The sequence below is a fragment of the Phyllostomus discolor genome, chromosome 7 (genome assembly GCF_004126475.2).
Source record: "Phyllostomus discolor isolate MPI-MPIP mPhyDis1 chromosome 7, mPhyDis1.pri.v3, whole genome shotgun sequence".
In the NCBI taxonomy this organism is placed as follows: domain Eukaryota; kingdom Metazoa; phylum Chordata; class Mammalia; order Chiroptera; family Phyllostomidae; genus Phyllostomus; species Phyllostomus discolor.
In genome coordinates this window covers 26,992,324-27,006,822 of record NC_040909.2, presented here as the reverse complement: position 1 = coordinate 27,006,822, position 14,499 = coordinate 26,992,324, and the positions used below count along the sequence as shown (strand labels likewise).

The 14,499-nt window shown below is 41.3% G+C and overlaps 1 protein-coding gene across 4 annotated transcripts in view; it reads right to left on the bottom strand.

The window, feature by feature from the left end:
* Positions 1-14,499, bottom strand: part of RFTN1 (raftlin, lipid raft linker 1) — a 186,516-nt gene that overhangs the window by 106,827 nt on the left and 65,190 nt on the right. For all 4 annotated transcript variants that reach the window (XM_036030605.1, XM_036030607.1, XM_028518801.2 and 1 more), the window contains exon 3: positions 3,243-3,429. In XM_036030605.1, the coding sequence (XP_035886498.1) occupies positions 3,243-3,429 (187 nt within the window). The remainder of the gene's footprint in view (positions 1-3,242; positions 3,430-14,499) is intronic.

Below are 14,499 nucleotides of genomic sequence, written 5' to 3'. Positions count from 1 at the left end.
CACATCCCTGGCACCTCCAACTAGCTCTGTGTGTGAACAATGACAATTCAACAGCTGAAAAATTACTCAGCACAAAGCATTTTTGTACTTACGTCTACAGCCATAGAATGACCTAGAATTAAACCCACACTCATGAAACACCACAAGTGACATTTTAATAACTGACTTCTCTCAGTCATCACGTTTTGAGATCTTTGGCAACTCGTTCTAAGGAAAACTGCCCCCCAAAATGAAGGACAACTGTATTTAGAATTTGGAGTGAAAGCAACAATATTGTCTGTGAAAATCACTACGTGTTCTGAAGAAAGACTAGAGAGAAGGCAGTAGACTCTCTACTTGCTCATAAAGTATCTCATTCAGCTATTCTATTCATCTGGAGTCAGTTTTCAAAGTAGCTGACTTTAAATTCAACACACTTAGGATTAACAACGATTTACAGCTGGGTGTGTGATTTGGCCTGCCATGCATCCCATAATGAAATTTCAAAAGAATTTTCAAAAGAAAAGATCAGGCAACTTTTCGTGAATTTAAGTGAAATTTGTCAAAATGATAGAGGGTTCAGAGGAATGTTACTGCACTGAGCTTTGGGAATGACTCATTAATAATCCAATTAAACTGTCAATGATGCTCTCAAATTACTCAAACTCCACTAGAAAACATTTCATTATAAGACAAATAAAACCCTCCCACCTCATGTGCATTATTCCTATGTTTGCCCCTAAAACCAAGCCAAATTAAAAGCTACTTCCTCCAGAAACACTTCTTTAGGTTCCTTTGCAGCAGGAAGTGACTTCTCCTTTTCCCACACTCCCATGGCCTGGAGTGCACTGTCTTATTTTCTTAGTTGAACTGTAGGTGCCTGGAAGGTAGGCTCCAGGCCCAGGCAAAACTTCCATCTGCACTCTCTATCCTCCCATAAAGTAGAGCTCCTAGTATGTCATTTACAAAGAATACAAGCTCAGTAAGTGTTTGTGAATGAATGAATGAATGAGTGAGTGAATGAATAAATGTAAGCTTGTAGGGTTCTGTTCTTTTTCCTGATCTTGCTGTACACCCTAAAGCCTAGTTACTTGCCAAAAAGTTTACATTCACCTTTCAAACACATTAAACTTAATATCCAAGTCATCTCATGGTGATTCTTGCTAATGAACTTGATCTGGACTGACAGTAATCTAGAAAGTATCTGCACCTCTTTCAATGTGGTCTATTTACTAAATATTAGGCAGGCATTTTTTTTCTCTTGGACAGTGAAATCATTTCATTTAATAGCATCTAAAGCTGTCAGAACTCTGGCAGGCTTTGTGAAAAATATCATAACTGTCTGTATTAAAAATTAATCACATAAGATTTGTTTTGTTTCTACTACTTAAACTCTCTACAGAAAAGGTTCTGTTGTGGGGTTTTTTGATTGTTTAATTTTAATAGTGTGGAATATTTTCTCCACGATGCAAAAACATGGTTATTGCATTTCCTAGGAGACAGAGTGCCTGTGCTTTAAAATGACACTGCATAATGAATGCCTGCTTTCCCACTATCACCGGCTGCTCCTCCCACACGCTACTAACAGGAAATGAAAGTGGTGTAAATTCTCTTGGTCATTTTTGCAATAAGAATGGCATATTGCCATTCTCATCACCACCCTTAGTAAATTACCAAGCTCTTGCAACTTCTAAAAAAAAACAAGGTGGGGGAGTGCAGTTTCAAAGAAGACCCAACCAAAGTTATCCAAGGAATTTCCTTCTTGTATCTGTTCATCCAGGAGTTAGAATCTTCATTAAGGTCATCCAGGCCAGTAATCTGGGCACTCTGGTCTTAAGTGAACTTAAATCCAAGGAGAATGCCACCTTCTCTTTCTTGAAAACCTGCCTGCACACCTATCTCTCATCCTTCTTAATATCTTGACCCATTTTCCTCTTCTAGAAAGGAGGCTCATTAATGACTTAGACAAATACCTCAAAGTCTGGATCTTAGCTTCCTCACCTTTAAAATGGAAATAAAAATCATATCCATTTCATGGGCTGATTGTGAGGATAATGACACTCATAAGGCCTAGCATACAGTAAGTGCTCAATAAATGTGACCTCTAGTCATCATGCATGTCTCATTGTGTCAGTGGAACCTGAAACCAATCCCGAACAACTTCCTCTTGGGATTGACCCAGATAGTGATCCACAGCCCATCAACATAAGAAATAAGTATGTCAGAAAAATAGATAGTTAAGGAAAAAGTTTCATTCTACAAATACCATGGTGAATCCACACATGAGCAAAGGCTCGTGCTATCTTTCACTTCAGACTCTCGTGCATGTCAACTCGGACTCAGAGCCCCAGAGCTCGGTCAGCCATGTAGAAATGAAGAACTCAGTTTGCCAGGAAGGAGGAGCCCAGGTAGTCACACAGCCTCTTGCCTCCAGCTGTCCCTCCTGGGCTCAAAAGCCCTCTACCTGGCAAAGCAACTTGTAAAAACAGAGAAAAGCAAGGAGTCACGGTGCACTCTCCCTCTTTTTAAAATATGGCCCATGTTGTCATCCTCCCATGATAGAAGGTCAAAGGACAGATCTATTTTCCTCTGCCAGACTTTGTTTCAAGTTCTTATTTTTACAGCAGCAGCAAAAGCATACCGTGTTTTCTATCCCACCTTCCCTGTTTAAAAAGATTATTTAAGACCATTATTTATAGCTCCTTTTGAGATACCAACGTTAGTCTCTCTTTTCCTTATTAGACCCACTAAAAATACAGTAAGAGCAAGTAAGCATTCAATTGAGCAAGCTATCCTGAAAAACACCCTCAAAGCCTAGAAAATCAAAATCAAGACCAAATCAATTACAGCACTAGATTCAGGCGGATTTTGGTTTTCCTCCAAAGTGAGTAGCAGAACTTACGGTGGGGTCAAAATGGTCAAGTATTTCTAGAGTTTGGGGAAAGACATTAAGTTTGCACATAGCTTTTTAAAAAATGAGTGTGTTTTGTAGCCATGCATTTCTGGCTGTAGTGTTACACTTTAATTGGCCATGTCATTCTGGGAGTGCACCTCTTCAGAAAAGACATTCTTCTAGCTGAGTTTAATCCATTAAGTTAAAGGGGGAAAGGGTATAAGAGGGGACGCTCTACTCATGCAGTCAGGAGTGGACAGGACACAAGGAGGCTTCTCTGGCTGTCTATCATAATGTCTTACCTGTCAGAGGGCAGAGGCCCTGACAATATACATCAGCCACCTCCTGGTGCCAACCTCAGAGGCCTTACCTGTCGGTTTTCTTGATCAGGATGGCCCTGAAGATGTGCTCGAGGGGTGTCTTCTCCTGCTTGTGGGTTGGTTGCACAAAAGGGTGCAGGGCCACCAGCAGGAAGCCCTGCTGGTACAGGTCCAGGAGCTGGGCGGGCAGGTCTCGCAGGGAGGCCAGCCTCACTGCTGAGGACCGCGGGAGCTCGGCTGGAGTGGAGAGAGGAAAGGTCCATCAGACACACACCGGAACCGCCTGCCTTACCCCACCCCACCCCAGTCTGTCTGCCCTGGCCCTTCCAGAGAGCCTGTCGGTCACCCCTTGGTAAAAGGAGTTCATTCCTGTCTTCACTACTGTCTTCAAAGAGAACTTCTAAGCAGCTGGCTATTTTCCAGCTCATCCAGAGACATTGGCAATTGGTAAACCTAGAATCAATTTTCTAAGAGTTATACTGAAAAACCCATTTCTACTCTCTCAAAAAAATAAAAAGAAAGAAAAGAAAAGGAAGGAGGAGATGACAAGAACTGTGAGGAAATATAAAATTTCCAGGTGGCAAAAGCAGCAGTAACAAGCTCAAAAGACAAACTGGAAAATAATTTCCGTGATATTTATAACAAAATGGTGGTTTTCTTGATTTACAAAGAAACCACTCCCCTCCAAAAAGCGAAGAAAAATGGGCAAAATATATGAATAGGCAATTGACTAAAAAAATCATAAAAATTGAACCACTATTTGAAAAGACACCCAAATTAACTAAACATTAGAACCACAGGTGTCAAAACAAATATTTTTCACTTACTGAGTTATTTTACATTTTTTGAATTGAAAAAATTTAAGAAACCAAACAAGATTCAACATTCAAAAGGCACAAGCATATATACAGTGAAAACTGCATCCCAGCCTTAGTCCCTGCCTCCCAGGCTTTTTCCCTTCAGGCAATCAGTATTGTCCATTTTCTTATACACATGTTGACAATGACCGAATTCACACACAAAGTTGGGAAGTCTACATATCTCCCTCCCTTTTTACACAAATGGTAGCATAACATTAATGCACTTGGCTTTTAATCACTTTTATCAACTATCAGCACAGCTTTCTTAAGAGTCCATTCAACAACAGTAAAAAGAACTCTTCCTTGTTCTTTTTACCGACGCACAGTGTATTACAGTATGATGTACCAGGGGTTATTCACACTTTTGCTTTTATAACTAATGACGCAATGAAAAATATCACTCATATAATACCTCTGAAAAGCAAATTCCTCAGTGTGGAATTGCTGAGCTGAAGATGAATGCATGGTACAATTTTCAGAGGGTGCCAGACTCCCACCCGAGGGACGCTCAGATAAATCTACCTCTCATCAGTGATACACAATCACTGGCCAATCTCACAGTGAGGTGTCGATTTATAGTTCTCTTATTATGTAATTTGTGTTTCCAATTGAATATTTCATGTTTAAATGCTACCTGTGTTCTTTTCTGTTAATTGTTCGTAATCTTTGCCTAGTTTCTACTGGTTTATAGGCCTTTTCTCTTGGTGTGTAAAACCTCTTTATATATTAGGAAATATAGTTCTTATTTGTGATACCAGTTGCAAATATGTTTCCTCGATTTGTTGTCTTTTAACTTTGCAGAAGGTGGGGTTTTGCCATGAAGAATTTTTTATGAAGTTGAATTTATCAATCTTGTCTTCAATGGCTTCTGAGTTTTATGTCAGAGCAGACAGAACTAGAATTATAAAATAATTCTCCTGTGATATCTTGTAGTGCATATTTCCTTTTTTACGTATAAATTTTTGATCCATTTGGAATGTATGCAATATGAATTAAAATATTTCCCCCAAGGTTTACACATTTTCCTCATTGATTTGAGATGTCATCTTTATCACGTAGTATATTCCTGAATATATTTAAGTTTATGGCTATGATCCATTCATCCATTTTAACAATTTTAGTTTCATATTATGCTTTAATATCTGCTTAAGCTATTTCCTGACTCTTCTTATCTTCCTGTTTACTTTCTGAATATTCCTGTCTATTCTTACTTGTTTTTTCAAATACTTTTTTAAAATCAGCTCACCAAATTCCCCCATCCAATAACAATCTTGTTGATATTTTTATTGCATCATGTTCACATTACAGCTTAATGGAAGAAGAATGAATATTTTCATCAGGCTTTGAGTGCCCATCTAAGAACATGGCATAATTTTTCAATATCCAAGACTTCTTTGGGGTTCCTCAGGTGCATACTGAAGTTTTCTTCACAATGTAACTTTGACATTGGACAATTGTTCGTGAATATTGAACAATTATTCCTGGTTGTTTTGTATTTCGTTGTTATTGGAATACAGGTTTTTTCCTTTTCACTTGTGTGCTATCCACTGTGGGCAAGGATCCTAAGGAAACGGGCAAACAGGCATGCTGATCGCGGTGAACCTTTCTGCACAGTGATGCCCTCAGAGCTAAAAGGGCACATAGCCTTTGTCCAACCACCCCACTACTAGGCATCACACCGACGACGGCTGGACTCATAAAATGTTTCTGAAGATACTATCAACAAAGATATTCACCACAGGGTGGTTCATGCAGCAAAAGCCTGGAATCAGAGAGCTCTTCATTGGAGGGCTGGGCAAACTCTGGGACATCCCAGTGACGAATCAGTCCTATGGCCCATTTAGGAAGATTAAGGTAAGTCTGTTATTTGCTAATGGAAATGTGCCCAAGATAAACTACTAACTTAGGAAGCAAGGCACCTAACAGTATTATCATATGATACTCTTAGAAGGATAGACATAAATAATTTTTTTTCTGGAAAAAAAGCAAAGAAACACCGGAGAGAAAGATTGGAGTAGAGAGGGGAAGATGGAAAGGTGGTTTTTGTTTTATCTTGTACTTTCAATACTATTATCATCAACAGGGATCATTCGGGTGGAGAAATCATGAGACATTTTAATTTTCTCCTTTATAGGTAAAAACAATATTACTTAAAAGTTTTAATGTACTTTAAAAAATAATGTCATTTTAAAACAAACTCAAAAACAAAAGCGAGAAGTACTTAGGAATACTACTTAACATCAGATGCTGTAGCTCTCATTCCCATACATCATGCAAGAAATTTACAGGAAAACAAAATCTATAGCAATGATTCACTCTAACTCAAGTGTCCGGCATCCTGGAGAGACCTCCATCAATAACAGTGACAAAGACTAGCCAGGAAAGCAGAAAAGTCTGCACTCTTTCCCTTGAAGGATACATTCTAGATAAAAACCTAGAAGTCAGTCTGGAAAAGGATGCCAAGATGCCTCATGATTCCCATGCACAGAAACCCATCAGGTAAAAGGGGCCCCGTCCTGAGCCCCATGTTTTAGAGCAGGTGTCTACCAAGGGTGCTCCTCAGGCCACAGCGTGGGGGAATGCGTTAGACATGGAGACTCCTGCACCCCACCCCAGACCTACTGCTCCGGAATCCGAGCCCTCCGAGTCTTCCCCAGCCCTCCAAGAGAGTCTGAAACCGAGCACTGCTCTCCAGAGAGTTCTGCTCCGGCCCTCCTCCAGCCACTCTCCTCTCCACGAGCAAGGAACAGGGGACCTAAGGGCACCTGTCCACCTGTGACCCGCACCCCCACTTCTCACAGCCACACCCTTGGAATTCCCTGCCCTGACAGCCCTGGGCCCAGTGGCGGAGCCAGAGCAGACCTCTTCCCCAGTCTGGGGCCAGGTGGACGTTGTCCCCTGTGTGTGCGTCCTGAGGCCCGAGGTGGGACAGAGACTAGGCTGAGGTAAGTGAGGAGACACTTGCCAGAGCTGCGAAATTTAGGGGCATCAAAAACTCACGAACCACGATTAGTAAACATTTCATGCAATATGTCAAAAAGTGAAAATGAATGCACCAAGTCCATAATAAGCAAAACGCCGAAAGTTGTAACTTTGACATTGGACAAGAGATAGGATCAGTATGGGTTTCTGCTTCCCTCTCAAGCTCCAGCATGGCTTGGAATGGCACCGTCACTGATCTCGTCTATTGAAACATACTGCCTTAGCAGCCTCGCCCTGGAGCTGGCCCAGGCCCCGCATCTCCTCCAGGCTTGTCCCAGGGCCTGCAAATGACAAGAGCGGGTCTGAGTGCAGGCTGTGCCCAGGGAACCAGGGCTGGGTTTCCTCCTCTGTCAAGAGATTACAAAGCAACTCAAACAAAAGGGCATGACTGCGTGTGGCACAGATGCTGGTTGTTTCGTTAGAAAAACCGAATGAACTCTTGGTAGAGGCGTAAACCTTCCTGGTGGGGTAATTTCACGGTCGTGATCAGACCTAAAAATACCACCCAGCACTAAGATCCCTCTTTTTCTTTTTTTTTTTTTTATAAAACTAGACAGAAAGAGCCTCTGTGAGTCCTCAAATCTGAGACGTCAAACCCAGCCGGTCTCTACAGTTCAATGTTTTGTAAATGTTCTGCGTATCTTAAATCCTTACTGCTGTAATAAAATGAAGCTTTCCTAAGATGTTGATAATTTATATACATTTCCTCTTATTCATCACACTATAATAAAAAAATAAAAGGAGTCAATGTGTTGAGGAAACTTGGGACTTCATGTATCAGCTACATTCCTCACTGGCATTAATCTGGGGCTCGTGAGCACTTGGTTTCCTCATATAAAAACGGAGATAATGACATGAGCCTGTATTCCATCACAGAGGGGTTGTGAGAATCCAATGCGATGATGGGGGTGCGACTGATAAAACTCAAAGCTACTCCAGGCGGTGGTGGTGGCAGTGGCAAAAGGGGAGCTGGCCGGGGGTGGGGGTTGGGGCGTGGGGGAGGGCTGGTCAGCTGTGGGAGATGACAGCACAACACAGAGGCCATTAAATCCTTCCCACTCACCTCCACACCCCTGACCCTCCACACTCCAAACCAGGGCACTGGAAACCATAGTCAACCATTTTATAGTTAAATGCTCCCTAAATAAAACAATACCTTCTACATTTTAATCTTAAAATCTAAAGATACATCTCCCATCAAAACTGAGCAATTTTTATGGCTTTAATTTTTGGTATGCATACTGTCAAAATAAGTTTAGACTCAAGGTTTAAAAAAATTGAATTTCAATAATCTTATTGCAATAAAAAATGAGTAAAAACACAATTAAAGGCCTTGATTTCATGATGCTATTTGAATGTTAACCTTAAAAAAACCCTAGTTCTTACATGACCAACCCCCCAAAGATTATTACTAAAAAAATAAACGAAGGGATGACTTATTTGTTTGGACGGACATGCCAATTACAAATTCTTGGTCTGTTTCTCACCCCACCCACCAGAGTTACCTCTCCATTATTTTTGTTTTGTAATATTTGCCTGATTTCACTTATAAATTATGTAACCTTGGGCGAGTCATATAATTCCCACTTGAAAGGAGCTTCCAACTTTAAAATGCAATGATTTTGTTATTTTAAGTTCGGCACTAAGACACCAACTTCTAAGTCAAAAGTGGCCCTGGACAACGCAATAAATATTTTCAATGTGACCTAAAAGAGTTGCCCCAAACCAGAGCCAAAACAGGAACATGGAACAGCCCCATGTGTGAACAGGTGCAGACAGGGAAAGAGAAACAAGAAATGAGCTGTTGCCAGGATGGAAGATGAAAACCTCTGCTGTCCAAGGGTCCCAACCTTCCACCTGCCCCAGGCAGGAGAAGGGATTCCGCCTTCTGTGACTGTCCCCAGAAGTGCAGGGGGCTGTCCAGGGGAGTCCCAGGAAAGAGATGCTTGTGGGATGGGGAGAGAGAAGTGTCTGTGGGTTCCCATCTTTCTAGCGGACAGCTAAAAGAAAAATGTTGGGTGTTATCTGAAGTTACTCTGGCTTCCTGAGCTTTCACTAGGACCCCACTCCAGGAATGAACCACAGAAGTCACCCCATCGTAAGTTAAAGTTTCTAATTATAATTCTCCGTATGCTGAAGATGGGGGACACTGACAAGGTCGTCTTGGCTGACGTTACTCCCCAGTCTGAGGAAACACCGCTGTTAGGGCTCGGTGTCTACTTGAAGATCATACTGGTCTCTCCACCCTCCAGACCACCACGTTCCACAGTCTTCACCCACAGTGATCAGGCTACAAGCCCAGGGTCCAGGCTGGATGTCCCTGTGCTCCCACTCAGGGGGCCCTCTCTTCGTCCTAGACAGGAACTTCATGCTGCTGCTGTACGAAGCCCAGTTCTGCAGCTGGCTTCTCCCACCAGCCTCATCTCATGACCTAGGAGAGAGTCTGGTGCAGATCTCAAAGCCAGAACAGGGGTTTCCAGGGGCCAGATGGATAAGGAAGTACAATAAACACCAAAGCCCCACCTCACCAAGGGGGCAGCATCTTGTCCTTCCAGCCTGGTTAATGCCAATGGGCACACGTGCTCAATGGTGCCTTAATTTCTAATTCTTACCTTCAAGAAGTCAGAAATCTTTTTTTTTTAAGATTTCTTTTTATTTATTTATTTTTAGAGAGGGAAGGGAGGGAGAAAGAGGGAGAGAGAGAAACATCAATGTGCAGTTGCTGGGGGTCATGGCCTGTAACCCAGGCATGTACCCTGACTGGGAATCGAACCTGCAACACTTTGGTTCGCAGCCCGCACTCAATCCACTGAGCTACGCCAGCCAGGGCAAGAAGTCAGAAATCTTGATCCTCATAGAAACTCTCCTTTAAATGTGGCAAGTAATTTCTATTTTATTTTCAACTCCATGTGGCCCAAAGCCATGACCTGGTAGATTGCAGAGCCTGGAGGGGGTATTTGACAAGAGTGGAGAGATGGATGACCCCGCACCCTTCCTATTTCTGATCTTGGCATAGTCGAGACACAGTGTGAGCATCAGTCACATATTGAAGAGCTGGTGATCCATTCATCCCCACATCATCACAACGTATACCAAAGTCTTCTCAAGGACACATCTGTAGGTATTTGACATCAGCCTCTATTTTCTAATTCCTCCCTTTTTTATACTGCTGTAGAGATGAACAAAGCATTTAGAAGCACATAATATTTTGAAGCCCTTGGAAATCTTTTATTTTCTGCCACTCAAAATAGTAAGGTATGCTGGAAGGTGTTTTGGGTGGCATGAGAGTCCAAAGATATTTTTGAAGCTAATGTTTTATTTTTCTTCCAGAAAATAACTTCATATAAATAAACCATATTCCAGGAGGAGGGGGGGGAAGAAAAAGAAAGAAAGGAATTAAAAAAGAAGAAAAACACACACATTTCTTAACACTCCTGGGATAAAGCAGATTTTGCTTTTGCTATGACAATGTTTTGTTTAGCAAAAACATTCCACAGCCCCATTTATTCCCTAGGAACAAAGCCCTTCAGACATTTGCAGAAGAGCCAAAGTGATGTCTTTGCTGCTTCGAACTTTATTAGTGGGAAAGTACCAGTCTCCAGCACCAGAAAGAAAATGGTGCGCCCAGCAACAGCACAGGACACCCCGCTCTCTACAGCAGGCAACGGCATGCTGGACCACACAGCAGCTCCCGTCACTGTGTCCAGAGATCAGTGATTCTAGCCCAGTTATCAAAGTCCGGCTTTGCTTTTCTAATTACAACCACTAATGGATCTGTCAATACCAAGGAGTGTAGAGAGAGACAGCATCTCTGGCTGGTAATTTCCCTCACAGGTGAAGCTGATAATGACATTGTTCAACCAAAAAAACTCTAAAGTTTCCCAAAGGCCACTATTTCTATAACATCAATTTGCCTGGGTATTGCAGTAGATCCAATTTAGCAAAAACACTAAAATCAATCATTTTTCAATGTGGGGTTTTTCACTGTATCAGGAAGGAATAGGGATTCAGTTTTTAAAAGGATGCTCACAGCCCTTGTCTTCTGTGTCGTTTCTAAATCTAAGGAATAAAACTTTCATTTCAGAAGTTTTCAATTTCAGATTTATGTCATCTATTTATTAAGTAAATTCATGTTTCTGAAACTTAAAAAGGATATATATATCCAGGCTCAGGAGACCACTCCATTAAAATACTATTTATTCTTTTTTATTTTTTAAATTGGAGTGAAATTCACGTAACATAAAATTAGTAATCTTAACATGAATGATTCAGTGGTGGTGTTTAATATGTTGACAATGTGCCACCATCACCTCAACTAGCTCTAAAACATTCCCATCACCCCGAAAGGAAACTCCATCCCCGTACCCATTAAGCAGTTATTCCCCATCCCTGCTCCTCCCAGCCCCTGACGACCCCCAATCTGGTTTCATAAAACACAATTCTTAACAATTCTAGATCATGGTGAAACTCAAAAAGGGATATCTCAGCAAGGCTAAATAAAAGTACTTCGAGCTTATATAAACCTAGGATTCTCTAGGGCAGCCAGGGAAAAATTGACAATACAACAGATGCCTCAGCAAACGAGTTGTTAAGAAGCAGGCCACCAGGCCACCAATGATGTGAAGCATCAGACTGCCAGGCTGCCATGAAGCGTGTGTGGTGTGTGGGCGCATGTGTGTGAAGGGGAGTGGGGAGGAGGAGTCAGGTTGTTATTGGTTTGCTAGTCATTTCAAAGGGTCACACATGAGTCACTGAAGGATACACACACAATATTGTATTGTCAAAAATTCACTGGTGTTTTCAAGGAGATGCCTGAGTAATTCCTATTGACCATGTCCACTGATCAAACCCAAATGATGGCATTTTTGCTCATCTCACCGGTCCATTTTATCACAGAAGACAGAGGCTAAGATTCATCAAGGAAACTTTTCAAGAAACGCCAGGCGCTGTGCGGCTTAGGTTTCATAGTGGAGGTACCCAAATACTTAAAGCAACCAGCTTGAAACAGAACCCAGAGTATTAACAAAATATTTTACACAGTAAAAAGTACTCTTTATAGAAAAGACAAGAAATCACCAAGTATTCAGGATTTCTAACCAAACTTGTCCACCCCAAATCCAAGAAGAGCTTAGCATAAGTCAGAAGGGAAGCTAGTTTTCCATATTTTGTGCTGTTTTCCTAATTGAGCACAACAGCACGACAGCTACCGCTCCTGGAAGTTCTCTTTTGATTCTGAGAGTACGACAATAAGCTGATTGCATCAAAGACCAGCCACTAATGAGTATGTACAAACAATATGGAAATGAAACTATTTAGAATGTAAATGGGACCCTATATAGATTTCTCTGATAAAGTCTCAAGACTCTGTATAAAAGACATCAGCACTGAAAATATTCAACCCTTGAAATGTGGCTAGTCTGAACTAAGTGTGACTGGAGTGTAAAATACACACCAGATTTCAACAACTCAGCATGAAAAAAAAGATGTAAAATATCTAAATAAGAAGTTTATTTTACATGGATAACACATTCAAATGACAATATTTTGGATATATTAGGATTAAATAAAATATTAAAATTAATTTCACCTTTTTAAAGTTTAATCCTCACCTGAGGATATATTCACTGATTTTTAGGGGGGGAGGGAGAGAGAGAGAGAGAGATGTGAGAGAAACATTGATCAGCTGCCTCCTATCAAACCCACAACCTGGGTATGTGCCCTGACAGGGGATCAAACCCGCAACCTTTTGGTGTATGGGATGACACTTCAACCAACTGAGTCACCCAGCTAGGGCTAATTTCACCTGTGTCAATGTGGCTACTAGAAAATCAGAAATTACGTCTGTGGCTGGTGGTACCTTTCCATTGGACAACACTACTCTATACCATTACTTACCAATCATTTGTTTCATAGTATCTATCACAATTTTTAATTACACAAATTACTGATTTACTTCTCCTTTTTCTGTCTTTCCCAATAAGTAAGTTCCACCAGGCCAGAGCCCATGCCTGGTTGATTCACCAACAAGCTAGATGACCCAGAGTACCTGGAAGAAGGCTCATAACATTCATGGTAAAAGGAAGTTCTCCTCTGATATGGTCATGGCCCAGATCATCACATCAAAGAAAACTCAATGCAAACTGCCACCTGCAGCTACTCTGGGGGACAGTGAACCTCAAGGTCCCACACACTGTGGAATCCAAAGTATATCAGCCAGGACAGCAAGGAGAAAGAACCATAATTGTTTCTAGAAAACCATCAGACAGCATAAAACTCAGTGGGAACTTGGAAACCCTTATTTTTTAATGGAATCAAAATATACATATCATAAAATGGACCATATTAATCAATTTAATGTATGATTTGATGGCATTTAGTATATTTTCAATATTGTGCAACCACCACTACCATCCATCACCAGGAAAACTTTTAACCAACAGTGTCAGCTGCACCTCCCACCTAACCTGTTACGTCCGCTACCCAAGAAGAAAGGACACCTTGCCTCCGTTTCACCATCTTTCCTCTCTCTACCCCTCTGGTGTGAGCAGGGGTTGCAAGAGCAGCAAGAAGAAAAAAGAAGCGGCTAAGAGTCACCACAATTAACACATGTGAAAATCTGCCAGTGGAAAAAATCCAAGGTTGATAAGACAATGAAAGTAAAAGAAGATGTAAAAATTTCACTTTTCAGAGATGGCCAAATAACAAAAAAGAGACTGTGGTGGTATGCAGGAAGAGACTGGGAATCTAAATCCCAAACAGCATAAAATGGGAAAAAAAGCCATTACCCAGAAATTATGATGCCCCAAGGACATGAGCACACTTCAGCTGGGCATGTACACGGGACACAAGAAAATATTACTATTTCTTTTTATTCTGTGTTATCATCATCAGGTTTCAACTCCATAACAGAGTTTCACTTTGGTATATCAACAGTCTTTAGTTAGGAGAAGGTTTTAAATTTTTAGAATATAATAATATAAAATAATGGACTGTGGAGATCGTTAAGAAATTCACCACGTGCAAGACTAATTCCAAGAGTGTATGCCAGAATGAATTCCACTCTCTCGGGGCTTGGGCTTAGCACAACTTCCACCCACAAAGGAAGCCCATTGGTTGGTTCAAAGGCACTACCCAGACACACCAGTAAGTCCACATCAGTGGCTTCTCCTTTTTCTTGCTATAGCAGAGACTCACCACATATTCAGTGGCACAGTCACATAAACCTCTCACGAGGCTTACAAGAAGTTCCACATGTGAATGCATTTTAACAAATAATGTTCTTGTGTGTATGACATCACAAAAGATTCAACAGAGCTCAAAGGAGAACAGGGCCAGACAGTCCTCGTGCTCTAAAAAGGCTTCCGCACCTGCATTTCCAGCTCTGCATGAACAATTACTGCGTTCATGTGCAACCTCCCAAATTGGTGCATGGAAACAGAAAATTGTACATCCAAGTTGAGCATCA